At 41.5% G+C, this 27,466-nt stretch overlaps 1 protein-coding gene across 3 annotated transcripts; it reads right to left on the minus strand.

The window, feature by feature from the left end:
* Positions 1–2,424: 2,424 nt before the first annotated feature.
* On the minus strand, positions 2,425–26,036 carry tbl1xr1b (TBL1X/Y related 1b). 3 transcript variants are annotated; one of them, XM_073491027.1, is made up of 16 exons: positions 25,514–25,698; positions 23,360–23,426; positions 20,057–20,160; positions 19,781–19,926; positions 17,999–18,218; positions 16,458–16,590; positions 12,926–13,067; positions 11,407–11,470; positions 11,209–11,306; positions 8,957–9,017; positions 8,579–8,700; positions 8,145–8,219; positions 7,156–7,283; positions 5,672–5,837; positions 5,458–5,559; positions 2,425–3,079 (listed from the first exon to the last, which is right to left on the minus strand). In XM_073491027.1, exons 3-16 carry the CDS (start codon positions 20,112–20,114, stop codon positions 3,053–3,055), a joined length of 1,542 nt encoding a protein of 513 aa, XP_073347128.1. In that variant the 5' UTR covers positions 20,115–20,160; positions 23,360–23,426; positions 25,514–25,698; the 3' UTR covers positions 2,425–3,052. The 3 variants fall into 3 exon arrangements, with proteins under 3 accessions (XP_073347128.1, XP_073347125.1, XP_073347127.1); XM_073491024.1 differs by lacking the exon at positions 25,514–25,698 and adding an exon at positions 25,953–26,036 and having other exon boundaries at positions 2,973–3,079; XM_073491026.1 differs by having other exon boundaries at positions 2,973–3,079; positions 25,518–25,595.
* Between the last annotated feature and the right edge of the window lie 1,430 nt (positions 26,037–27,466).

Consider the following 27,466-nt stretch of genomic DNA (forward strand, 5'->3'; position numbering starts at 1 on the left):
CGTTTGATCCAGAAATTAAACCCAGCGCAGCTGTGTGAAAATGAAAAGCAAGCACGCAAACACGATGATATTATCAAAATAGATTTTATTCTAGACCTTGAAATCTGAGTGATATTACAACAGTCAGATCAGGAGGCTGCGGACTGCAACCATGTGAGTGAGAGAGAAAGAGAGTACAACGTAGGTGAGGGCAAAGACAACACAACAAAAAAAAAAAAAAATCTGCAAATCGGTATTTACATGTTCTGTGTTATCATACATCAACAATTAAATCCAGATCTTATGTTTTTTTTTTGTTCATTTCGTGTACATAACTACAAATAAATCAGGATTACAAAAGTTTTGAGAAGTACAAAACCTTCAAGGGCTCTCCGACATAGCAAAGATAGAATTGACATTAGTACTTTCGGTAGGAACAAAAAATAGCAAACACACTTGAATGCAGTGTAAAAAGCTTATCGTCTAAAAACAAAACATTATAAAATACCATTCCACTGTCATAGACATCTTTTGAAATAGTGTCTTTGTGGTACAGCCCGATCACTGCTGACTGTATTAAAGCAAACTTCAAAATAGTCTTTAGCTTCAGTACAAAATTGTTTTTAAAATAAGGAACATTCGGATTGAAACCTCTGAAATGTCCGACGACGTGTGTGTGTGTTTGTGTGTGTGTGTGTGTATGTGTCAAGCCGTTAGCGAGATGAGACCTGGAATGCCATGAAGTTGGCTTGGTTCGACATTTGACGTGTCCCGACGGGGACACTGTTCACCCTTATTAACCTGCTGAACACTGCACAATTTCTGCATCAATTCTGATTCATCTTTAAGAGCATTTTTGACATTAGATGTGTCCATGATGGCTTGAATCAACACACCTCCCTGTTTTCTCCATTTTTAGTCTAAAGTGCGGGAAAAAACACCCTTCGAAGGGCTGCTCTTATTCTTTTTTTTAGAATTTTTTATTTCGCTATGACTGTTTAATGGTATTTTATAAAAAAAAAAAAACATTTCTCATGGTCACGACCGCTGGTGACGCACAAGAACATCACATACTGGATTTCAAGCGTCTTCAAAAAGTACTGTGTAGTTTTGGGGAAGACATTTCAAAAGAGAAAAATCTTCAATGATTGATTTTTTTAAAATGCCTAAACAAACTAAATTTACAAACTCTGTTTTCATGATTGAATAAACTGCATAAACAAACTGACCTTAAAGGACAACACAGTTTCATACTGTTTTACTTTGTTTATATGTGGCGGACCCTGCCACCTTTATAGCTTCAATCAGTGTTCTGGGACCTTATTGTCCTCTGAGAACAGCTTGTTTATTCGGCTATGGGAAAAATAAATAGTTTGTATTATGACCTCATTAATATTGTAAATATAAAAATGCTGAGTCTGAATTTCTTCTCCAAAACTACACAGAGCCCTTTTAAAATCCACCCTTAGTGTAGGAGTGGCATACAAAAGAATCCCCTGTGATAGCACAGATATATATTTTTAATATATATGTATATATATATATATTATATGCAGATACCATGTTACATCAAGTCTGCTTTTAAACAACAAGCACAGACCTGCCTCAAAACGCCAACTCTGAACACTACAAACAAAAGCGCCGTCTATCGGTGCATAGGCCTGAAAGAAGCCCGTCTCCAGAGAGTGTGTGTGTGTGTGTGTGTGTGTTAATGCTGGACTGCCTGACAACAGCAAACCAAAGCAGGGACTGTAGTGTGTACTTTGGTTAGCGCCGGAGATGACAGCTGCATGTGTAACAGACTGAATGTTGAGCCGAAACTGTGATATGACCTCCAGCATCGTTAATTAGCCGCGAGCGAATGTTGAGCCATGTTTCAATAGGTGCGATCAAAGAGCCCATGCCTGCAGAGGAAGCGATACTCCAGACGATGTCCTGATGTTTAATGACCAAGCAGGGGAAACAGGACACAATTAGAACGGCTTAGTCTGATTATCATTCAGCATTTGTTAGCAACAAGCCATTAATTGAGGAAACATACACAATTATGCTTGTTAAAAAAACGTCAGATGGATGCGAGCGGTTATAGGCCTGTTTTCCCGTATCTCTCTCTCTCTCTCTCTCTCTCCCCACCGATCCCAGGAGCTGCTCCGACGCCAGAAAGCCATGTTACTTCACTACTGACGCCTCAGCACAGCCGTCCATACGTGAGCTCGAGACACAGGTCCAGGATGAGCTCGGTGACGGAAACCTGAAGCTGACCGCACATCAGCGTTGATGCCCGGTTAGAACATGAGATCGACACGGCGCTTTAACAGCTACGAAGATTATCTTTCAGCCTAGAGGTTTGAAATTCTTTAGAGCTCTGTATTAACCTGATGAATTGTGAACACCTGAAAACCATTTCTGAGGATAAAAGTTGCAAAAGCAAAGGAGAGTTCACCCTTTGATTAACTGCTTTATACTTTCGTTTAAAAAATGGCAAAAATGGAACAAACCTATTGGATAAAAATAGAGTTGACAAAACCACTTCATCTTACCATTTTTAAACTTAATGAGTGCCAAGAAGTGGGTGAATGGATCTCCCAATGAACAGCTTTGACCCCACCCACCCCACATGTTAATATAAAACCCACAGAGATCAGTAAAATCCAAATTCAAAAAACAACAATGTCCACAGGACACCAGATGCTGACATATGCAATATGCACACACCAACAGAAAACAAGAATCTGTAGAATTCTGGTACAAAGGATAAAAACAGGAAAGCGAGATAAATCCTGGTGTTTTGGTTTGGATGTGACCGTTCCGACATTGTTTGTACTGTGTGATGACAGAAATGTTTCTTCCTGCAGGTCTGTCTGACGCCTGTGCATAACAGCTGTATGTGGCAATGGTGTGGTCCTCGTGTGTACATATGGAGGGGAGGGGGGAGGGGGAGCGCTCCATCTGGCTGTAATGGCGGGCCATGGCATCTGATGGGACTACAGCAGTGTGGTGGACAGGCAGGGACAGACAGTCATTTTGGCTATGTACACATTCGTAGTCGGTCCATGGCTCCCCCAGACGGGTGTCATTTCCTCAGGTCTAATACACAAACCTGGAGAAACAGGAAGGAGAAGACAGTGAGACATAATGAGACTATCTCCCTCTGCCACCTCTTACAGGAAACAAACAAACAATCACTTTCATGTTGGTCATGGCACAGTATAAAAATCTCATGTCATGATTATCCTGTCCAACATGATTGTGATTCATGATGTTATCCAGATAATCGTCAAAATATTCGTAAAACTTTAAAATAAAAACTAAAATTGCTGGAATTACTTAAACCTTTCATTTTGTTATGAAAAAATATTTTTATGGCATCACAGATAGAAAACACATTGTTATTGTTGAAAAACATGATATAATAAGTAAATAATTCAGTAAGTTAAATCAGTAATCATAAATCATAAGGTCGTCCTGCACAAATGAAAAATAAATACATAGTGTTAACCTCATCTCGTTCTTTAGTATGGAATCTGTAGTATTCACACATTCAATTTAACTTGTTTTGTGGTGGACACAATGTGCAAGCCATGCCTTCTGCAGCCACAGTGACAGACTGAGGCAATTCAAAATAAATCAGGAAACCGAGATAGGACTGTACGTCAACATGGGGATTTTCACGATTATCTCCATAATGAAATCGCCCTATCCCTACTTCAGATTTTAGTGCCTTTCATACAAATGTCTTTAGGGGATACTGAGTCACATGAGAAGTCAAACTAAAATTCAATCATGAGATCTATCATGTGGCTTCCCTCCCTCTGATTGTTAAGCACAGTTCTGTTAAATAACAGTGTGAACAAAGGCCAGGAGATTGCTGGGGATCATAAATGACATTTATGATAAACCAACCATAAAAGACTGTAGAGGGTCAAATTCTATTCTGTGAATTGTTCAGGCCAAGCTACTTAACGAGAGTCTAACATCCAAACACCTGTTTTGTTTTGTTTGTGAGTGGAAAGGAGACAGAACCCTCTGTGTGGGGAAGATTAGTGGGCATAGTAGAATTCAGAAACTTGGCCTTAGCCTCATCTCCTGTTGAGGTCTTTAAAGGGGCACTTTTTAGTTTTGGAGAATAATTTTCCCCCCGCCGTTTCATGTATTCTTTCTGATCTACACAGCCCATAGGAGCAGTATGTCCTGTGATGGTCAGTAGACAGGAGGGGCAGAGCGAGGGGGGACTGTTTAGTGGGTAATCGTTCAGGGATGGCATTGTTCTTTTGGATGGTAAAAGAAATATAAGCAAATAGTCCCGTTAGTTCACTTGTCCACAAAAATCCATCAGCTTATGGGTCCACAAAGCTTCCTATGAAGCTGAAATCTGTCATGGAGGTTCAGTGTTTGTTATGTTGTGTGCATGTGAACGCATGTATGCGTGGATGACTGCACGTCCTGGTCACAGCTACTGCAAATTCATGCTTGTTCATATAAAGTCCTCTCAGGCTCTGAACAGATTTTCAGCGGGGTTCGACAGGCAACTTAATGACATTCAGATTCTTGTCCCCAAACCACCTCAGTGTGTCTTGGCTGTCTGCTGCTGTGCTGAAATGTGCTCACTTTTGCAGGTTTTGTTGAAGGCTCTCTGTATATCATTCTGTCATCCTGGCCCACCTCCCAGTCCCTGATGCCGAGAGGCACACTAACAGCAGAAAGTATTCTTGAAGGGATCTGATTTACCCCAGCTAGAGCTCAGCATTTTTCTCTCATATTCTAAAATGATATCCTTCAGTTTCTTTTTCAGTGTTACCCGGCACACACAGGTGGCTGCAACATCCCTTTAACTCTGCACAAGCTTCTGTCTCGCTACTCGACCATAAACACCCGACTGATGGGAGTGTGGCTGTAACCTCTCTGCTCTCGGTTCCTCTTGCCTGGATGGACAGTCAAACCATCCTCTGGTTAAAGCTTCAGACCTGTCCCATCTGAAAGGTTTTATAGAGTGTTCTTGGGAATTTGCCTTGCACCAGCTTGGAAACTGTTCTGTTATGTGTTTAGTAATTATGGAGTATTAATATGTAGAAAAAAAGGCCCAACTATAAATGAGTACACTTGATTATTAGCATTAATATTAATTACAAAAAATGGAAGGATCTGAATACTTTCTGAAGCAACTGTTAAAGGTGTTTATCACAAACGACATATAGATGGTTCAGCGTGTGAGCGGTGACACTGACGGCTCCATGTAGTGTTAGCTAACGGCACTGCAACATGCAGAACCGTGTTTGACCTCAGTCTTGTCCCTGATTCGGAGGTGTTTTATGGTGTCAGCTGACCTCGGTCAAAGCTTTATCACACATGGCTGACCAACAAACTTCCTGGGTCAGCAGTCTGGGCTGGAAGTAGTACATAGGAGCCAAAGAGAGCGCGAGTGGCTGCTGCTTTCAGTGTACGATGTGTGCGACGGAGCGCTCAGGCAGCACAACTCACCGATCCATCTGACGCGCTGGCTCCTACTTTGTCTCCTGTGGCGTTCCAGCACACCTCGAAGATTCCTCCTGTCCCCCGGTAGCTGTGGACTAAAGCCCCCGTCTGAGGAAACACAAGTTAGGAAACATCTTTATCCTTTGTACTTAATCCATAATCTATAATCCCTAATATAATGGCTAATGTTGTTCTATTAATTCAAAGTATTATCCCAGACCTGAGTGTTCCAGATGTGGACACACTTGTCGAAGGAGCCGCTGGCGAGGTGCCTGCCGTCAGGGCTGAAGGCCACACTGTAGACGGGCTCCTGGTGGCGTGTGAGGGTGTGGATACACACCCCGCGTTCCACGTCCCACAGACGCACTGTGGAGTCGAATGATGCGCTGAATAAAGGAGAGAGAGGAAGAGTGAGAGTCGTGTAGCAATTAAATTAACTGACATGTACCACAGCAGTGAGATACAGTGTGTCAACTGGACATGACAGCTCTCATTAAAGGACACAACCGAATTTATCACTTTTCTATGCACGAACACCGTGTTCATATTGTTGAAAGGGAGATTTTCATGTCGTCTGTGATTATAAAGCATGTCCAGGTTTTATATAAATACTGTGAAAGTATCAAAATGCTCAATCCACAGAGAAAAAGACACAGCCCATATTCAGAAACTGTGCCTTTAATAAAGTCATCAGGACTTTTGTATGGTTGTTGATGCAGAAACATGGTGGGCGGTGCCTTCTCAGGCCTCTGAGAGCTGACCAATCAAAGCAGACCGGCTTTACAAGAGGAGGGCCTTAAAGAGACAAGCTCTATAACGGGGCGGTCAGACAGGGGTGAATAGAGGTGCTGCAACAACAGACGGTGTGGGAAAAATTTGAACATTTTCTAGTAGAAAAGTATGAACCTGAAAATGAGCATAATATGGGACCTTTAAACAAACAAATGTCTTTTTTTATTTTTAAACTTTATGACTCAATTGTCTCCCAGTCTGAGACGGTATCCTGGAAGACCAACATGACACAGCAGCATCTTTCAGTGTTATTTTTATATTCTACTGAGATACTGACAGACACTGGATTTCAGTAATATATAGTGGATGGCAGTGTCTATCTGATTGTTCAGTTGGAAAGGCCACTCTGATCTGTTTGACCCTGTGTCATCTCCTCAGAGTCAGTTAAGCCACTGCGGCATCCTTCACTTACGTGCATCTGAAAAGTGTTCGAGTTGGCTGTGTAGTGACTCACAGGCTATGTTAGCCAATAGCTAAAGACGTAGTGAGTGATATAAACATCTGCAATCCAAGTCAAACTTATTACAGCAAGTCGAGCCAGAATATTATATGAGCAGCAGCCCCGAGGTCACTGTCATATATTTTATTGATGAAGTTCTATCAAGGAACGGGAACGCTACCAAGAGCAGCTGACAGAGAACTTGTACAAGTTATTAAAAATTCAGCAAAAAAGATTCACTGATATTATCTTGGTATTCTGATATCACATCATAATTATGTGAAAAGTATATAATTCATTAGAAAGACACTGCAGGTTTCTTTCTTCCTTTTTCCAATATAAGAACTTAAGACTCCATTCACAGTATTTGTGTCATCTCACCTCAACACAAAACTAGCCTGTAGTATGTATATGAGGTCAAAACCACACAATGAGAGTGAGGGTGGTGTTCAGGTGCCGCTTTGTGGTCTCACCTGGCTAACATGAGGTTGGCGCTAGGGTTGTTGGTCCCGGGGCCTGTGGGGCTCCACTTGATGGTGTAGATTTCTTTACTGTGGGCCTGGAGGTCATGGACACAGGAGTCCTGCTTCATACTCCAGATCTATGGCAGAAAGGGAGATGCCAGCTGTTGGTATGGCTTTTATCACAAATTACATCAGCACATTCATTTAGGAATTTGTCTGATTCAGGGTTTTTTTTTTTGTATGCAGCGTTACTTCACCTTTTTTAAGACCAAAATTCAATATGTATTTAATATACTTTTTAAGCACTTTCAAGTAACATAAACCGATCATTTCCAGACTCTCGAAACCTTTATCATCACATCTGCATTTTTTTCAATGTGTACCGCCCCTTGTTTAACCAGCTGCTCATGAACTTTGATGGTTATATTTTATTAAACCAGCTCACTTTTCTGTGGGCCAGTGTGTGTTTCTCTTAGCCATGCTGTTTTTACTCGCCTTTAGCTTTCCATCTTAACTTGCTTTATATTGCTGGCTGGCTAACTTTGTTTCAAGCTTCTGAGGCTAAACACAGCTACTGTAGGCACATGTGGTGATGAGATGAAACCCCCTTTAAAACCCGGCACAGGGATAAGGCCTTCTGCAGTGGTCTGTGTTCCAGGTTTTACACAGTGTTTGGGCATTCAACGATTACATTACTTGCCCGCCGCCATTTGCTTTTTAAAAAAAACAATGCTTCAACGCTACAAATCGATCTACACCTCAGTCGCCCAACTGTATTTTAATCATGATTACACCTGAGACAAACAAAAATGACAAAGGGATTGTTTCATTTCAAATATTATAAATACTTCTGGATACGTGAATCATTGTGTAAATGAAACACAAGATTATGACAAAAATCCAGCCTTTTTTAAGGATTATTTTCAAATAGCATATTCCTTGATAACGATTAAAATTAAGCAATTTTAGCCACTAAGTGACGTGTTACATGGACTGACCTTGAGTGTCATGTCGTCTGAGCAGGAGGCCAGCAAGCTGCCAGTGGGATCCCATTTGATGGCGTTCACCTCATTCTAAAGTGAGAAAGAGTGTTGGTAAACAAAATGACGACACAGTGTATTTGACTGATGGATGTGGGCAACAACAGACATAACAAAAATAGGGTGGATGTAGTATTTTTATACTTCACACAATGAAGTGATGTCATAGTTAGTTAGTCACAGCTGTGAGGAGGTTTCTCCACCACCAGTCATAGGTTATTAGAGTTGTAAATAAATGCATTTTAAGAGTAGTAACTTTGATTAGAAGCTACGGTGAGTCAGAGCCAGAATTCATCTTATCTAATCTACAACGCTTTCAGAACAGGGGTGTGTTCTGAGGGTTCCTATTGCCCTCCCTGTCAGAGAGCTTATACACAGGAGTCCTGTCTTACCGTGTGTCCCTGGAAGGTCTTGACAGGTCTGTCCTGACCCAGCTTACACACATGGATGCACATGTCTGTGCTGCAGGAGGCGAACGTGTTGTTGCTCTGCCAGTCTACATCCAGAGCAGGTGCTGTTGGGAGGCAGAGACAGAGCTTAGGGCTGCTGCAGCAGTGAGGCATGCACACTCAACACAAGTGCAGATAGTAGTAAAGTTGGGTTGAATATGAAAGTCGTAGATATCAGTCACAGACTTGATGACAGGTGACAGTCTGAATTTATCATCACTATCGTTTCGCTACAGTTCAGCAAAAGGTAACATCTGTCTAAAAGAGAGACTATTATATTAAGGGTCACGTGGGACGAGTCAGCTGACTCCAGTCACTCACCTGAGTGGAAAGGAAATTGCTGCTTCGCCTCTCCTGTGTGGGCGTCCCAAATAATTGTGGTCTGTGGGAGGAGGATATTTTTAATGTTAGTGCTAACTAGTGTCGTTCCTGGAGGGACATTTCTAAAAAAACCCATTACATAATAATACAAAAATGGCGTCCTTATGTAAACAAAAAAAGCTGTTTACACTCATTTCACTGAACAAACTGCACCAGTAGAGGTGGAGGGATGTTATTACATCACACATACTCGAGGCCTTTTTCTACCTGCAAGACATCAGCAGTTGGGCATTAATATGTATGCCAAAGGTGACACTGTATCTGTCATTATACTTCACGTCACTAGATGGCACTCTTCAACAGTTTCCATAAATTGTTGTCATTGTGTGACAGGAGGAGAGCATATCTATCTCCCAGCTGTCAGTCCTTAACATTTAGTGTTGGTGTAAGCAGACCCTGACATGCAGGCGGAGACGGAGGACAGAACACAATATCTGCACAGACCTGTCTGTGGTCTCACTGCATGCCATCCCTATTCTGTGCCTTTCCCCTATCATAGCTGGTAACAGATAGATTCATTTAATCTTTTATTTATGTAGCATAAAGAAAGCAAAACTATCCTTAAGTATTTCAAACTATAGTGGTTCCAGGAGTGAATTTCCCATTCATTCACTCCATCGACATTTAAAAAAAATCCTAACATTAATAGTTTTAAGACCATAGCACATTTGGAAAATGGAAATAAGTTAAAAGTAGACTGTGTACGTAAATACTTCAAGAGTGACCATTGCCAATGATTCCGTTCCAATGACTTCTAACTCACTTGCAGTTATTTGGACACTGTTCCTCATCTCTAAGAAAAGCAGCACGTCAGAAGAGAGATCATGGTCACTCAGGGGTAAACCTAACATAAACAACAACAACAACAACAATCCAATCCTGGTAGCAGTAATTCACTAGCTAACACGACTGTTGAGAGTGCGGTAAAAATTTCTATGGCAACAGCCAACTCCACAGATCAGAGACGTTGCTGTGTTTAGTGTCATTCTCCATGAATTTCCAAACTACAATAACACTCAGTAGAGTGCATACCTCCATCAAGGCCCCTTAAATCCAATCAAGCCTGATCCAATGTCAAATAAAACATATTTAAATCCGCTAGATCTGGATTTTATTTGGATCCGTTTCAAATTTAATTCATTAATAGATACTGACTAATTTTGCCTTATTATTCCCACCAAGGTCCATGTATGATTCCCTCAGAAATTAACAAGATGGAAAATAAATATATAAATATATAAATAAATGAAAACACTCCCTATATGTTGCATTGTTAATGAAAGTGAGAACAAAAATCCAGAATCCGTCCCTTTATCCAGATCAGCACCAAAAATAAATGGGGTCTATTCTGGGATTCTGGGCCGCGACCCATCCTCCATGCAAGTTTCAAGGGAATCCATTCAGTAGTTTTTGTGCAACACTGCTGACAAACCAACCAACCAAGAGACAAACGCACACGGGCAAAAACATAACCTCCTTGGTGGAGGTAATTAACATGTCTTTCGTAAAACCAGGCTGATAACATACAGACTTGTGGCTTCTACAGCAGCATATATCATTTCAGTCTCCTAGCTGGTAAATATATCTTGGACAGCTATGACATTGTGTTTAATAATCCACATCCTTGATTCAGAATATGAAGCTCACGGTTTAGCTCTACTGTAGCAGTTTGACCAACCAAAAATAAAAGTTGAATCTCAAGCATTGATGACACATTTCTTGTCCACTTTAAAGGCTAGAATCTATAAAACCAAAGCAATTAGCTGAAAGATGCTGCAATCCACAGAGCTGAACTGATCTGCAGAGTTGGGTGATAATGCTCTCCATTCTCTATCATTTTCTGTGGGTGTATCACTACGAGCGACACATTTCATCCATTATTAAGATTAAAATGTTAATTACTGCAGATTTAACATCCTAGAAAACTGGGAAACAGTTCTATCCTTTCCAGTACAGTTGCAAAGTGTCAAATATTTTCACAGTGGCAACTGATATCACATTAGAGATCATCCCTGACTGAGTTACATCCCAACTCAACATCCTGGCTCCATGGGAAATGTTACATTTCAGTATGGGTAGCTTGAAAGTGATAACTGTCAACACAGAATACACTGCAAAGCTCACAAGGTCACCCTTGTCTCAAACATCATCATGTCTCAAACTTATTTAACTCTAAAATCAGTGTGCCTTACCTTGTCTACACCAGCACTGAGGATGAAGTTGCCTTTCTTATTCCACTTGAGTGCAAATATAGGACCTTTATGCTGACCCAAAGTACTAGCCAGGTTACCTGAAAATGTAAAAAAACAAAAAAAAAACCTTCACCATCCGAACACTCCTGCAGAGGTACATGTATGATGTGGTGATGTGGTAGAAGGTAAGAATCCTACCGTCTTTGGTCCATATTCTGGCAAAGCCATCATATGAGCCTGTTGCTAGCAGTGTTCCCTCACTCTGAAACAGAAGAGAGAGATGATCCTTATTAGTTTTGAGTTAGTTATAGTCAATCTATCTCAGTTTTATTTGCGTATTCTCATCAGGTACAACCTCATCTCATACCCCTTTTCTACTGGACAAAAATCCCACTTAAACCCGCTAAGATCAGGGGTCAATGGACTCTGCAGTAGACGGTTTTTATCAGCTCAGCTCGGCTCTGATCTGAGCGCAAGACCCTGGTGAACATGCTAAATTCCGCCGCACAAAGTGATGACGTGTTATCAACATCTGGTGGTGGCGCGTAAATAAGGAAAGAATTTTGGATGCATCTATCCAAGGAAATTTTATTACTGGACACAGTGTTGGAGGCGGACCCCCGTTCATTTCAATGAAAACTGCTAAGTGGTGTTTAGAAGCCAAAAAAGCTTGACTTCCCAGCTGTGAAAATACCTGGATCGCTGAGCGCCCGGCTCCTCCAGACTTTTGAAATGTTGTTGGACCAAATGGCTCAAATTCTGACAGTGACCCCACTGGGTTGTAGGGGTTGTGATGCTCAAAAGAATGCTCTCACCGTTTTACAGACACTTCTTTCACACTGGGTCTATTGTTGTTTTCTCTTCAGTAAAAACTATTTCTGGCGCATTCGTACAACATAACATTTCAGATAAAAATCACAGACGGTCTGCCTTGCCTGCGGGAAGTGGGAATGGGGTCAATAGACGATTTTAGGCAGGCTGACCTGCGTTTAAAAAAACCCTTGTAGACCCGCTAATTTTGGTTGAAAAGCAGCATTACAGGCATGTTCTGCTTTGTTTATTAACCAGGCTTGCTTTTAAGGTGCAATATGTAAGGATTTTTGTTGAAAACATACAAAAAACAAACTAAAATTTGCAAGACAATGTGAAGAAATAACAGTTTTTACATTATGATGTCTTTGTAGGCTATTGTGTTGCAGAGATCTTTTGTTGCTCCGAGCTCACAGCCAAGAGTCACTAGATACATGGCTAACCAACCTAACTAGCTAACAGCAGCTACAGTTAGCAGCAGTTAGCTGTTACTCTGGTGATATGCTTACCCTATTTGTTTAGAGTATGACTTCCAACAGCTGGCCAATTCTTACATGCTGCACATTTAAAGTAGTAGTAAATAGTTACTAACAGATTAAATATTAGTCTTGAATCAGCCTTGTGCACTGACTTTTATTACTCAGGGAAAAAATAGTCTGCAGCTGAGCATCATAACGGCATATACTCCTCCTATGGGAGTGACTCGCCCCCATGTATCTGGTTGGAAGGAATGCCTTTAGCAGAAGTAGCGGTCACAGGCACACACACACACACACACACACACACACACACACACACACACACACACGCTGACACACACATCGCTAGATTAGATTACTAAAAACTGCACTCTGCTGAACAGACACATAATCATACTGTGCAACAACACACACACACACAGACTCACATTCCAGTCTAGTGAGGTGACGTCTTTGTTGCTGGGTACGTCCTGGCCCCCTTCCCGTATGCAGTGCCTCAGAACCAGCTGGGTGGATCCGCCTGTGCTGTTCTCACTCAGGTTCCAGATCCGCGCTGTTGAGTCCCCGGACCTGCCCGAGCCAACACACACACACACACACACACACACACACACACACACACACACACAATACACATAGACAATCTAACGTTAGGCACGTAACACAGCTCTGGTTCTTCAAATCACACCTGAGAACGGTTTAAAACCGACCCTCGGTGCTCTTGACTAGGGTTGTTTTTTTAAATCGAATCTGAACCCAGAATCAAATCCAAAATCTCTATCAATCCCTAGCAAACTTTTTCACATTATCTGTTGAGGAAAACAGAGAAATAAATTTCAGAGGCACAAAACTACTTTATATTTATATATTTTTTATATTTGCCCCCAATGCAGACCTTCATAAATTATAAGACTGTGCCACAGGTAAGTGCTTTTTTCTCTGTCATTTTATTTTGAGGTGCAGGACTGCTGGAGATGTAGTAAATGCACCCAGCTGAATTCTCACCAATGATGGGTTTATAAATAAGCACTACATGGTTGATTTAGGCAGGAAAAGATTTAATGACATTTGAGAAAGATGATGAGTCATTCTACTCCTTCATCTTGTTTTGTTTGGCAGAGTTAAATCACGTCTTTGTAATGACAAAGAACTTTGATCCATGTGCTGTGAAGGCAGGTGATGTCATGGACTAACACTAAAGGCAATACGTGAAAAATGTAAAACACAATTGTGAATTGTAAAACTTGTGCATTGTGTTTACATTCTAAACTCTGGATATTAAAATGATAATCAAAGTAAGTCTTAATTTCATTCATTCATTTCATTACAAATGTGCTGTTTTAAAAGTATCAAATTGTTATACAGTCAAAAAAATAAATCTTCTAGAGAAAATCTTTATACATCGAAAATTATTTCATAATCTCATGGCAGCCCTCTGATTCTGATCCAAATTGAATCATGAGGTTTCTACAGATTCCCGCCTCTAGAGCCTATCCTGGGATGGGTGTTAAAGAGAGAATCAACTCTTCACACGAACATACACTAATCTCAAAATAATTTTATCATATTGAGTCCAAAACATCTACTGCTGCTTGATCTGATGGAAAGAGAAAGCTCCAAAGGGCAGACCAGCTGGTGCCTCCTGTCCAATCACTCATGCTTCTTTTCCATTTGTCTGACTGCTCAGAAATTTAGGAATCTCCTGTGTTGATATAAATACTGGAAAGTACGGGTGGAGAACGTCTCCATGTCGGACATCCTGGGAGGAGAGGGTTGTTTCAGTGAGAGGATTTGTTTGAACCTGGGACTAACAAAGCTGTGCATTTTGCTTAATTTGACCCTAAAAAGTTAATGAGAATAGAGTGAAGGGCGATATTTGTTGTTTGGCCAATTCAGCTAAGAGGTGCATAGTGTTAACTAGAGCTACAATGATAAATCAATAAGTTGTCAACTATTAAATCGATCGCCAACTATTTTGATAATCAATGAATGGGTTTGAGAAATTTGGGATGACTCTATGACAGTGAACTTGAGTTGTGGACAAAACAAGACATTTGAGAACGTCATCCTGGGCGTCGTTGGCGGAACACTTGTTGACATTTTTCATCATTTTCTGACATTTTATAGACCAAACAACTAAAAACGTAAGTGAAAATAATCCTTAGTTGCAGCCCTAGTGTTAACAGAATCCAGCCCTACTCCGGAGGCTATCTGTCTGGTTTTGCTAAAGCCAAAAAACAAGTTCTAGAGACGGCTACAGATGGTGAAACTGCAACTAACTTCTTGACATACAGCGCTTGGTGTCCACCATTAACCCAACAAAGTGTTGGACAAGCGACATAACTTAAAAGTCCCCATGAAAATAGAATGCCGACTGCTTGGGCATCGTTACGTGTTTCCTGTAAAAACAGGCGGCAGCCAATAGATTGGAATGTACGTCATGCCCCGCCACACCCCCTAACCGCCAAGTTGCAGACTTGACTCTCCTTGGACTGGCAGCTCCCAGTGAACACGGTCGGAAAAACGCCGCCTTCGAGAAGACTGAGGTTTGTTTGACAAAGCGAATACAGTACCGAGGTGGTTTCCATGCCAGGTTTGGGACCTGGCAACAAGGGGCTAAGTCAGCATGGACGTCCTACTGAGCTAACGGTAGCAAACAACATTTAGTAGCAGTAGAGCACTTACTTTAGCAACAAAGCTACTGTTATCTGTCTACCAGGAGACTCCAAAAAACCCATGGTACTCTAACTGCTCTCCATAGTGGGAATTAGAGGCTGCATACAGCTCCAGTCCAGAGGTGTTCATTGAGAAGCTGCTGGTGTGTACGTTTGTTCACAGTTCATTTAGCAACAAGTAAAGCTATCTGCCCAGAGTTTGTCAAGGCAGAGCAGCCCGAGGGCAGCAGAGAGCAAACCAGAAAATATTAATATCCATAAAACATGACCCAGTTTCACCCAAATCACTGAATAAAGTTGTGTTTTTGTGCAGTTATCGGTGCAGCCCGGTCCATAGCAACACGCTCCTCTGGTGACTTTCTTCTTTTTATACATCCATAGCAGCATCATAAAATAAAAAAAGCGTTTACTGGACGAAAAATTAACATAGGCCTCCGAGTGCAGGATGAGTCATCAGCATTTTAATGATTTTCCAGGAAGTTACAAACTCTAAAATACCATTAAAAATACATTCAAAACGTCTTTTAGCCATTGTTGGGCCTAATACTGACATACAGGTGAGATGTGGAGCATGACGTATGTGAAAAAAACACTTAAACTGCCTCCTCTTAGTCCAGTCTTGGTTAGCTAACAGCTGTTAGTCGACATCTTGCACAATAAGCCTTTAGTCATTAGTTGTTACAGGAAAATCCCTCATATTGCGAGCATCACAGTTACAATGTGAACGATGCCATCTTCTGTAAAAACACTACATTGTAAGAGATTCTTTTGCATGACCACATTCATCTGGGGAGAGATAATGACACTGAAAAAACAATGACTTAAGCCAACAAAGATTTGTTTTATGGTGATTGATGAGGAAGCACCTATGGTTACCCTCCTCGTTCTTCCATGTTTGCCCGGAACAAGAGAAATTTATTGTGTTAAAACTCCATTTGTTGTTTGATTGTTTTGAAAATTAGCTTACTGACCAATAAGAGATGGAGGCTTGGCTTTAAATTAACTCTTAATCTAATACTTTAGGTTAATCATGTAAACAATATCTTGGCCTCAAACAGGACCAGAGGGACTAACATGATCATTTGCTGATGTGCATTTTCACTTCATTATGGTTGAAGGCGGTCATTAAAAAGCATTTGTATTACATGTGAAATTTTGCTTGTATTAAATTTACTAATGCATTGACTGACTGTCCTAGTAAGAATGACACTTTTCCATGCTGTTGTTGACACTGTTTGACCAGTGAAAACCTCTGGGAGGAGAGGGATGATGGAGACATACTGACCCGGAGGCGAGGAGATCGTTCACAGGGTTCCAGGCACAGATAAAAACTTCTGATTCGTGGCCCCTCAGGACCATGGCTTTACTCTGGGGGATCTCCACGTCCCTGTCCACCTCCATCATCTCTGAGTGGTGATCTACAGGGAGGAGGGAGAAGCAGTAATGTTTTCATTAAGTACTGTCCTAATGTTCTGGAGATGAGGGGGATGAAACTGCAACTGTGATTGTCAAAGGTAAAGGAATACACACAAGATGAAAAACAGCTTACTTATGAATGAATTACCAATGTTTGCTCACACAGCAAAGAATATTAACACCCAGGCAGTTAAACTGCATCCATCTAAGCAATAACAGATGTCTGACATCATCTAATTTCCTACGAACCAGACTGGTCCCAAAGCGCTGCACACGTACGTCATCGTCTGATCTTCAAGGAGAATGGCGACGCCACTATTTCTCGACAAGACGCAAGTAAACTGTGTTGTGCTGAGTGAACACCAGCCTGAACAGCTGCGCAATTAAAGAGCAGGCTGTGCTCTCGTTGAATGACAAAGAGTGTTTTTTACCAAAACACAGCTTGTCCAAAAGTAAGCTCTGTGCAAAAGACAAGTTATCACACCCATGCAAGTGAGTAGGCTCCGGCTGGACTAATCTTTAGCCAGTGAGAACCTGAATCTACCCGTCAGTAGCACTCTATAATTGGATTCTGACGCCTGTGAACCCAGACCACATTCTTCCTTTTTACACTAAAACAAACAAACAATTACACGCTAGGAAAAAGTGAGTAAAGACACAGAGACGATGCTACACATGTGGGAAACACTTGTGCAGATGAGAGAGAAACACCAAAGTAGCTTTATGTAATGCCAAGTAAGCCACAGACATTTACAAAACAAAATCATGTACTGCAGCTGTCATGAGAAAGACAAGCAACACTCTCTCTCTCTCTCTCACACACACACACACACACACACACACACACACACACACACACACACACACACACACACACACACACACACACACACACACACACACACTCAGTTAGACGGGGTGGTAAGCTTTAACTCCATGCAAAGAGATGTTCCTTACAGTCCAGCACTACAACCAAATCATTTCTCTGGCAATTATGAAGGGAGAAAGGATTTAACGAGATATATTTAGAATGTACTTTGATGCATTTTTAGGTCAGACCGCCCAGCACGAGTTTGTATAATTTGAAGTTTTCTGTCCTTTCTGCTTTTGGATTTGCAGAAAGGTTCTTCACACTTTTGCTTAAGAGTCTGCAGGATTAAATACAACTCACACACATTCCAGTGAAAGAGGACACAAATACACAGTGGGTGAATCCCAAACAGCTGTGTAAGCATCTTATGCGCATGAATCTGATTATGTCAAGGCATATAACTCACGAATAACATCTTGCATAAGAGCATAAAAACAAAAATCCAGAATTTGGCAAACCATTTTTTAACCCAAGCACAGAAAAACACGTGATGTTAAGGAGCTGATTCAAAGATTGTTTACAACAATGAGCAAGCTTACTGGCTAAGGCGTGGGATCCATTTTCCTCCCCGTTGGCGGCACCCTCTCCGTTCTTGGTGCCTCCCTGGGGCCCAGTGCTGCTGCAACTGCCTGCCGCCTGCTGCTGCTGCTGGGCCAGCTTGTCCCTGTAGGCCTGCTGCCTGGTCTGGACTACATCTGGCATTACAGCATCGATCAGAGACAGCGACTCGATGGGCCGCCCGTCAAATAAGGTCCCGTCCTACACAGACAAAATACAAATGTATATATTCACATTACCCATCTAATTCACAACAATGTATAGCCGAACAGACAAACATGAGTCAAAACATAAAGTCGACAGTTGATCTCTTTATGAAAGTGTTCAGATCAAATCACCGTGTTGATGTACTAACAATTCAGTCATTTCCGGGTACACAGGGGGTTGATTTGCATTGCAGAGACGTGTGAAATTAGCATGTTTGTTAATTTGTTAATTCTTAATTCTTTTGTCATTTTCAGCTGCAACTGTATCGTTTTAAGATATATAGTTAAAGACAGTGGTCCAGCCTATCTGACATTTCTGCTGTGCTCGTTTTAAGTGCTGTGTTGCTTTGGTAGCATCTTTGATATCCACCCAACAGCGAAATCTTGGACTACCTGCTAGTTTTGGGTAAACTCAAGCTGTTATTTTCTTCAGTCTGTGGGCCAACAGGAAACTTTTTTTTTTTACTCTTTTCAGTGGTGATCCAGAATGAAAATTTGTGGAATTCAGTGCAATGTTTGATTACTTGTAAAGTGATCGAAAAAAAACAACTATTTAAGACAACAAAGATTGTTTTTGAGCCGAAATGAGCAAACATAATACATTAGAGATTGAGAGAAATAGTAGTTTTGATGACAGTGTAATTTGTAGTTTTTATGGTGGGTATTTTGTAGTTGTGAGCATATCGAGGATTTGAAGATACTCAAAAAATAAATCGATATTATCGATTAATTCGAGTTTGTGGTTTAGGAAGATTTTTAAAAATGAAAATTGGTTCTCTCTTTAACTTCCTCCGCCGCTCCCCATGGGCTCCCGTAATTCATAGTGGGCTCCGCCGTCCCCCCCGCATTTACTTTCCACAGAGAGACAAACACAACAACATGGCAGCAAGCAAAGACTTTGTTCTCTAAAGGCAGCGGCACGACCCATTTATTTCAGCATCTCAAACAGAATCATGCAGCAGGTCTGGACAAATGTTGTTCACTACGAGATGCACAAGACCACGGCAGCCCACAAACTCCTGCTAAAAAGCAGCCAACATTAGCAGAATCATTTAATCATTGTATCCCGTATGACAAGAAAGGGGCCCAGTGGACAGCTATTATGGACGAAGTCATGTTGCATATCGCCAAAGATATGGTGCCCATATATACAGTGGAAAAGCCGGGGTTCATCCACATGCTGAAAACTTTGGACCCCAGGTATGTGTTAAGAAGCCGCAACAGGGCATGCCAGAGGTAGTAGACAGGCTTGTCTTCCTGTAATCGTATATCTTAGGTTGTACAAGTTTCAGGGATATGAAGCATTTCAGCAACAGGTAATAATACCAATGTAAGAAACTGGCGGACCATTCTATTGCAGAGTTCAATTAATAAGATATGAAAGCATCTAACATGAATTGTAGATGAATGAGATTTATACACTTTGATGTACAGACAAGTAAATTGTGTGTAAGCTAGCGCACAATGCAGGGATTTTATATCTAGAAGTTATTGTAACTTGATTCAACTGTTAAGTTACACTTATTAGTACATGACAGTATAAAGGATGAGTTTGACCTCATTGATGCTGACTTCGGCCTCCACATACTGCAGGCCCTTCTGGATGATGGAGATGAGGGCAGCAGGGGGCACCAGGGCTCCATTGATGTTGGACTGGCTGATGTGGCTCTCTATGCCAAAGGTGAATGCTGAGTGGGAGAAGCCTGAAGGAAGCATGGATCATTTGGAGAATTCAATAGAGCAGCAGTTTGCAATATTACATTTTAACTATTTTAAGCAGAAAAATGAATGCATTTCATGGATGTATTTAACAAAAATCTCCAAAACACTTACCTGACTCTTGCAGGTATCTGTAAACCAGAAAATTGACCTCATCACTGCTAATGCTCATTTTTAGTCCTGGTGATTAAACCATTGGGTCAGCACAGGATAGGAGCCTGTAAAAGCAAACCACAGAGCAGGGTGTCTTGCTTTACTAAGAGTAAATGGTATTACACAGCATGACAGTGAGCTGAAAGGAGGTTTTAGTAGTATCTTCATCACTAGAGTGCATTAACAACCCACAGAAGCATAAATGGACAGTAAAAAATAAGATGACATGCAGGGGCACCAAGCTAGGTGTGAAAGAAAGCCGTCACTCACACACACACACACACACACACACACACACACACACACACACACACACACACACACACACACACACACACACACACACCGAGGTGTGGTGTTACACTACAAGCTAACTACGTAACTCACTACCAAACTGGCACGCCCGCTGAAAACTGAGAAGAGGAAGAGCATGAGGTTTAAAAAAAAAAAGTCACCTAGCTCGGCCTAGATCTCGCAAGTTCAAAACAGAAAAGTAGGAAACTGCACGCTGTGATCTGCCATTTCATAAATTATGATGTTTCGTTCCTCTCTACGTTTGTAAGCTGCAGAAGCTTCCTGGCTCTAGGCAGGGCACATGTTTCCATTCATTAACCTACAACTGGAAATAATTACCAGCAGTCTTCATGAGGCAGGCTGGGTATTTTAGCCCAAACCGTCTGGAATAGATGGGCTTTAAACCTCAGTAATAACAGAACCTACAGTGCTTGCGTCCGGACTCCATATTTATTCATGCAGAACCCGCTCTGTTTAAAATGGGACTGTGGAAATAAACAAGGGGTCTGGACGGGGGACAGAACATCTACTGTTTCCATCATGCCAGCCCGCTGAAAAAGTCAACATGTCTCCTGCCGCATCCCAGAGGCTCAAATCCAAGACCAACTGAACCAAGAGGCCTGGAATCTAGTAGAAGCCCTTCAGCTATCCCTGACAAGGTGGTCAGAAAGTCCTGACTGCTAGTGTTTCTCACACTGAAGCTACAGAACTCAGCAAACAGCTTGATCACATCTGAATATCTAACAGAAGACTTGCAGACAATATATGAACATTTTTTGACAGAAACCACAGCATGATTCAAACAAAATGTGTTTTTCACTGCACTGTGCTCTTACAGTGTGTTGTGTTTTTCTCACACATTGTGGTTAAGGTGCAGTGTGGTTACGGTGCACTCTTGCATATCTGACACCAGCCTGTTTTGAAAGGGTGCCTGCAAACGTCATCACCATGTAAGTGACGCCAGAGCGGTGAACGGGGTCAGAGTACACTTACAAGAATAGGTCGACCAATTCATCTAGCTGACACCACGTCCAACGTAACATATCACTATGCCACCCATCTTATTTCACTTTTCAAAGAGACAAACAGCTGATAACTAGACACATGGAGTGACACATGCAAATGACGTATCCTCACCTGATTGACTCATGTTACAGCAGCCTAACCAGTAGCTAGCAAAGTACAAGTAAGGCCTAAACAACAAGCAAGTCAGAATTGTCAGGTTAACTTAATTGTCACTGCGGTCTAACATTTTAAGCTTATCAGCATCATAGTTCAGAATCATTACCCCCAGGCCTATGAAGCAGCTGACTGTCCAACTCAGAGTGGCTCAAGCAGCTCGAATGGAGAGCTCTGACGACATTAAATCATTGACATTAGTCTCACATTTCTAGAAAACTACAATTGTGTGCCCAAGTAGGTCTCCCACTGTATTTGTTGTACAGATAACTGACTGAGACAATGACTGTTGCAATTAGATCAGCAAAAAAAAATAATAATGCCACTCTATTGGAATTCAACAATACAATAAATAACAAAATATAGAAATTCAGTTTCTTGATCCTCTTTCGCAAGTAAACTCTCTTCCCAAACAAATCAATAAGGGAGTTTTAAAACAGAAAATAAACTCAGCGTCTCTGATGCTGTCAGAGGTGCCTCAAATTCTTTTGGATGTGCGCAAGTATGGGAGTACAATTCTGCTTTTGTTTTGATCGAATGATCGAAAATGTAAGATCATTTAGACCGATTTTCAGCATACAATAGAAATTCTGCCACCTGTAATGACCATGTTTTTGTTGTTTAGTTTTGTTGTGATGGTATGTGTTTTCCTACATGTGAATGAGATGTGGTGTAGTTGGAATCAGGTAGCAATGACAACGGTGCCCTAAGCTCAAAGCACACAGCCCCTGAGCCAAAGAGCATGCTTCTGCAGCAGCAGACTGTCGATCAGCGGCTAACCCAGTGATGATAGCACACACAGACTGCATTGAACAGTGACTGCCGGACCAGGTAGCCTTTTTCACTGAGGTACATTCATGATGGCTATTTTGCTTATTTTTATATGTAGTGAACTATCTGCTAACACATTTCCCAGCTGGCCAACAGCAAGAGGTAAGGGGACAGTCAGTGTAGTTCAGCGAGGTGCGTTTCTGCGTTTTGGAGGGCAGCCTGATGTGGGGGGGGGGGGGGTTTGTTTACAGACACACAGTCAGATACTTTCAAAAGGTTGCTCTTACTGGTTTCTCTTATCTTACCAACCCCCAGATAATTCATGTATAGGTTCTAATAAAAACATTAAGGCATACTCCTAACTGATGTATATTTGGTTCAAAGCCATTCTTTCCATAGTTGCACACCCATGTACTAAACCATGTCTGATGTGAAACACATTTCCACATCATGTAATCAAAATAACTGAGACCAACCACATGATCTCAAAACAACAATTAAATACCATCAAAGTGTGATCTTCATAAATAGGCGTTGGTCCGTCTTAACTCCTGTCCTAGCAGGATACATTTTCGCCAAGAACTCACTCTCTCCTAACTGAAGCCACAACCTTTACTTCTCCTACACGTAACCTCTGCTTATTGTTGAAACAACAATGCATGCAGGATATTCTCTACATTTACAAGCCAGCAAACAGTTCTAATGGTAACCTATTCAATATCTTGAATACATAAACAAGTGTGTTAATTTTGTTTTTTTCATTCATGTTTCTGCTCTTTTTTAAAAAAAAATTTATTGGTCTTGACTGAGTCATTCCTGTAAACCATTCTCCCACAGATTGAATACAAAGCTAAATTTAAGTCATCCTTTCCTCTATGTGACTCCTGACACTTTGCCTTTGCAATGTGATCTTCCAGACAACAGTTGAACATGCAGCCAGAGAAAGAGGTCAGACAAAATCTATACACAGGTGGGAAAAAACAAACATCCAAAGTGTGACATTAAAGTGAGATACACTACCCATGAGATCAAGATGTCTTCAGATGCACATCATAGCTGCGTTGTCTTCCGCAAGAACTCTCAGTCCCTGAAGGGAAAAGAAAGAAGATGAATGCACCTCTTCCAGCTTCTGAAATATTCTTAAGTAACATTAAGATTGGACATCACATCTAGATCATATTAAGGATAATGATAGCACTGTTTCTCCGGTGCTTAGAAATGTTCAATATTGTGTAAAACTACATGCTTAACTGCAGTATAACTATCATTATTTCAGCAGCCAATATGTATCAAAAGTATTCCATTCAAAAGTCTCCTTGTTAACACTTCAGACCACTTCCCATCATGCACTGCAGTTTAGCCATCTGCCCTACCTTTCCACCTAATGCTGTGTTCAGTTTGGTCTGAACGCGGCACAAGTGATGCCCAAGTAACACTTTTTTGTCATTAGTAAGTGTTTTAAATCTTGGTGAAGCAGCACAAGAAGCCATTTAGAAGGCCCTGGTAAATATTCACAGAAGATAGTGACTCTCTATCAGGCAGTGACAAATTACCTTAATGAGAATGGACAGTTTATTAGCAGCGTGTCAGTGAAGGGGCCGTCAGAGGAAAGTGTTATGAACGAAAGGGGTGTGTCACCAAACAATGAGAGAAACTGGGTCAAAACAACCTGTGGATACTTGAGCTATGCATAGTGTAAATACCACAAGGGAGGTACTCATGTGTATCAAGGAAATGAAATGTCATTGTTATTTTAACTTATTAAAGGTGCACTATGTAGTTTTGGGGAGGAAATTCTAATCAAAAGAGGCAATTATTTTTTTAAAGGCCTAACTAAATAAACAAACTCATGACTGAATACACAAACTGATCTTAAAGGACAACACGATTTCATACTTTTTTACTTTGTTCACATTTGGCGGACCCTGCCACCTTTTTAGCTCCAAACGGTGTTCTGTGATCCTATATCCTCTGAGGACAACTTCTTTATTCACTTACGGAAAGAATACATATTTCTAAGTTTGTATTACTACCTGATGAATATTGTAAATACTATAACTTTGAATTTGAATTTCTTCTCTCTCTTCAAAGATACATTTGAGATGCTTGCTGCCTACAACCTACATCTCACTTCTGAAAACTGGGGCCAAAAGCTGTGGCGTTTCAGTCCGTTTTGTATGAAGTTACATTCAAATTCAAAACACAAGTCAGATGTTGTTTTGTCGCCATTTAAAAAAAAAAAAAAAGAAAAGTCGTTTGTGTGACTGCTGAGCTGCCCTTCCTCTGGTCACACTGCTTCCGTGCAACTTAAATACATGCAAGTTATGTCACCATGCTAATCTGCCGGTAGCTAAATTAGCAAGATAGCACGGCAAGCTACTTGAGGAAATACAATGCCCATCCCCCACACACTGTGGCGACTGAATGGGCTGAACAAACTACAGTGTGTACGTTAACCAGCGCACTGTATGAGGCGGATAGTCAGCTAATGCCGATGAATGGCTCAAAATTCACTTCTTGTTTCAAAGCGAGCCAAAAACAAATTCCCCCTTTTTTTCTGTCAATGAGAGTGAAGCGCCGTATCCATGAAGTGCAACAATCATTTAACTCATTACTGGTGTAATTAATGTAGCGGCAGGCTGACAATTGCCCACATGTCATGGGTCACTAAGTGGATGTACCAGGGAGAATAGGGATAGGATTTATCGGCTCTAGCTTTCTAGGTAATTATCAAGCAAACACCCACTACTTGATTCGTCTTCTAATTTACCTCATTAACTTGTGTAATGGTCGGTTTCTCATTTGCAGCGCTCGATATGCACTGCCATGAGCTTGATAACGTTAGCTCTCTGGCTAACATGCGAGTTCACATTAGTTTTGCCTTGGCGGCGGCCGTACCCATCACCACACATGCCAGTGAGGCAAGGCGGTCTAAGATTTCGTTCATTTTAATGCGGCTCACCAACAGCTAACTCCCAAACTACTGCCGCTAACACCACATGGGAGCGCGTTGCCTGTAATTATTTAATACAGCTACTACAGTAACGTCACGTTAGCTTCTTTTTAAATAGCATTTCTCACGAGAACCGTGAGATCGTCCGCTTCGCTAACAAGCTATTGAGGTGGCTAACGGTAGCGTGCTATGCTAATGGCAGTGTTGCTATAATCTCGTACCTACTTGGATTAAACCTTGCAAGTGACGATATCTTCCACGGGTCTCGTGCTCGAGTCAGACCATGTTATCTGTTTAATCGATTGCAAGAAGGATCGTTTTCGGACATACATTAACTATTATTAGGTTATAATATTTAAACTAAAGCCAGGCGCTAAGAAGCCAGCAACGGCTTCAGACATCCGACACAGTGGAGTGACCCGACATGCACAAATGGGCTGCCTGTAACTACTGTTGTTTCTAACCGCCACTGTGTAGAGCTCGATTTAACGATTAACTCGTGACGGCGGCCGTGTCCCGCGTGTCCTCGGTCGGACACGATGAAGTGGGGTGGGAAACTTCTGCAACAATACTCGCCAACAGGGCTAAATTCAAGCGAGAGCGTTATGTCACATTTCTACCGTGCGGAACAAGAATATAACGCTACACCGGGTGACTAACCTATTCTCCAAAAGCAGCACCGACAACACGCCGTGGCTCGCTAACGCTGAAAGCCGTCCTCAAGCGCTGATTAATTGTTAGCTCCCGGTCCGTCTGACAGGTTCACGGCAAAATGGAGCCACATTTCCTCGTTGAAAGCGACCAATGAGATGGAGTTGGGGGGAAAAAATGCCGAGGCCTCTGGAAGTTTGTCCCGCAGCCAAGCACCAGTCATAACAACAGTGTCCTCGCCCATCCCCCACTACACCTCATTTTCGCTTGTCGGGTCACCACTAGCCATGGATTAATGACACCCCACCCCCTCTGCTCTGCTCAGTCATTCAGACTGGGAAAGTCAACAACAAGCTTACATCATCATTGCAATCTGTGTTTTACACAGATTTTTTTTTTTTTTTTTCTTCCAGCCGTGTACATAATAAATAATCATATTAATTTCCTCAGTGTTCCCAACGGAGATGATAGCTTGGAAGTAGTCATACTGCACCCTGATGATTTAAGATTTATGAAATATCAAGTGAAGACTGGGTGCTGACCTTCAAAATTCACTGTAATGTGTCATGTATAACAAAGTACCTTGTTTGTCACTAGTGGCTGCCCCAGTTTAAGTGGCTGCGCTGCCTCAGCTTTTTCCGATGCGAGATGATGACATATCATGAAATCCTGAACTGGGGAACCATTAAAACAGCAAGTGTGCAGCATGTTCAGGACATCCTTTGTTGCAGTGTTTTTGTCTTGTTACCACAAATGTAACCATTCTGCCAGGACTGGAGCCTTCTGTATTTCTCACGCTCTGCGTATGCTCGCAAACAGAAGAAAAACCAGGGAATAACCACAACTTCCAATGTATATTAACGTGGCTGAGCATATCGTCTTCAGCTGTGTTAATATGTGCAGAGGTACAACATTTGCATTACATCAAGATAGTAAAAGTCTAAAAGGCATTTATTTGTTAAGCCTGATCTGATTAACTGTGTAGTTGAGTGATGGATATGGCTGTAGCAGTCCACTGATTTTCTGTCTTTTTCTACCTCCCAACCTTTGAGCTGTTTGATCCTCCCACTCAATTATCTTTAGTGCTCATCTGGCCCTTTGTCAACATCCTTGCAACTCGTCCACCAGAGACTTCTGTCTGATATGTTGTGCCACACATTCGCTAATAGGGAAAGGTGATACGATGTTGTAATGTATTGTAATTTCTTCCTCTAGGATGCAAGAGGTGGTCTGAATGTCAGAAACCCAGTCGTAGGAGATGGATTTTATTACAACACAAACCTGTGCGTGAAATTATGCAAAGCAGGTTTCAGTTTCAGTGCTGTTTGTCTCTATTAGTTCACGCACAGGTGATTTCCCTCATTCTGCCTCTTGCTTGTATCTCCTCGAGCCAGGAGAAACAAAAATATGTGCTCCATCACTCCCACTGAGTGAGGGTGTTTTGGCTGCCAGTGAAGAAATGTGAAGCAAATTCCTCCTCTTCAATGCCAGGCTTTACGCAATATATGATTCACTCTACAGGC

The sequence above is a fragment of the Pagrus major genome, chromosome 21 (genome assembly GCF_040436345.1).
Source record: "Pagrus major chromosome 21, Pma_NU_1.0".
Lineage (NCBI taxonomy): Eukaryota > Metazoa > Chordata > Actinopteri > Spariformes > Sparidae > Pagrus > Pagrus major.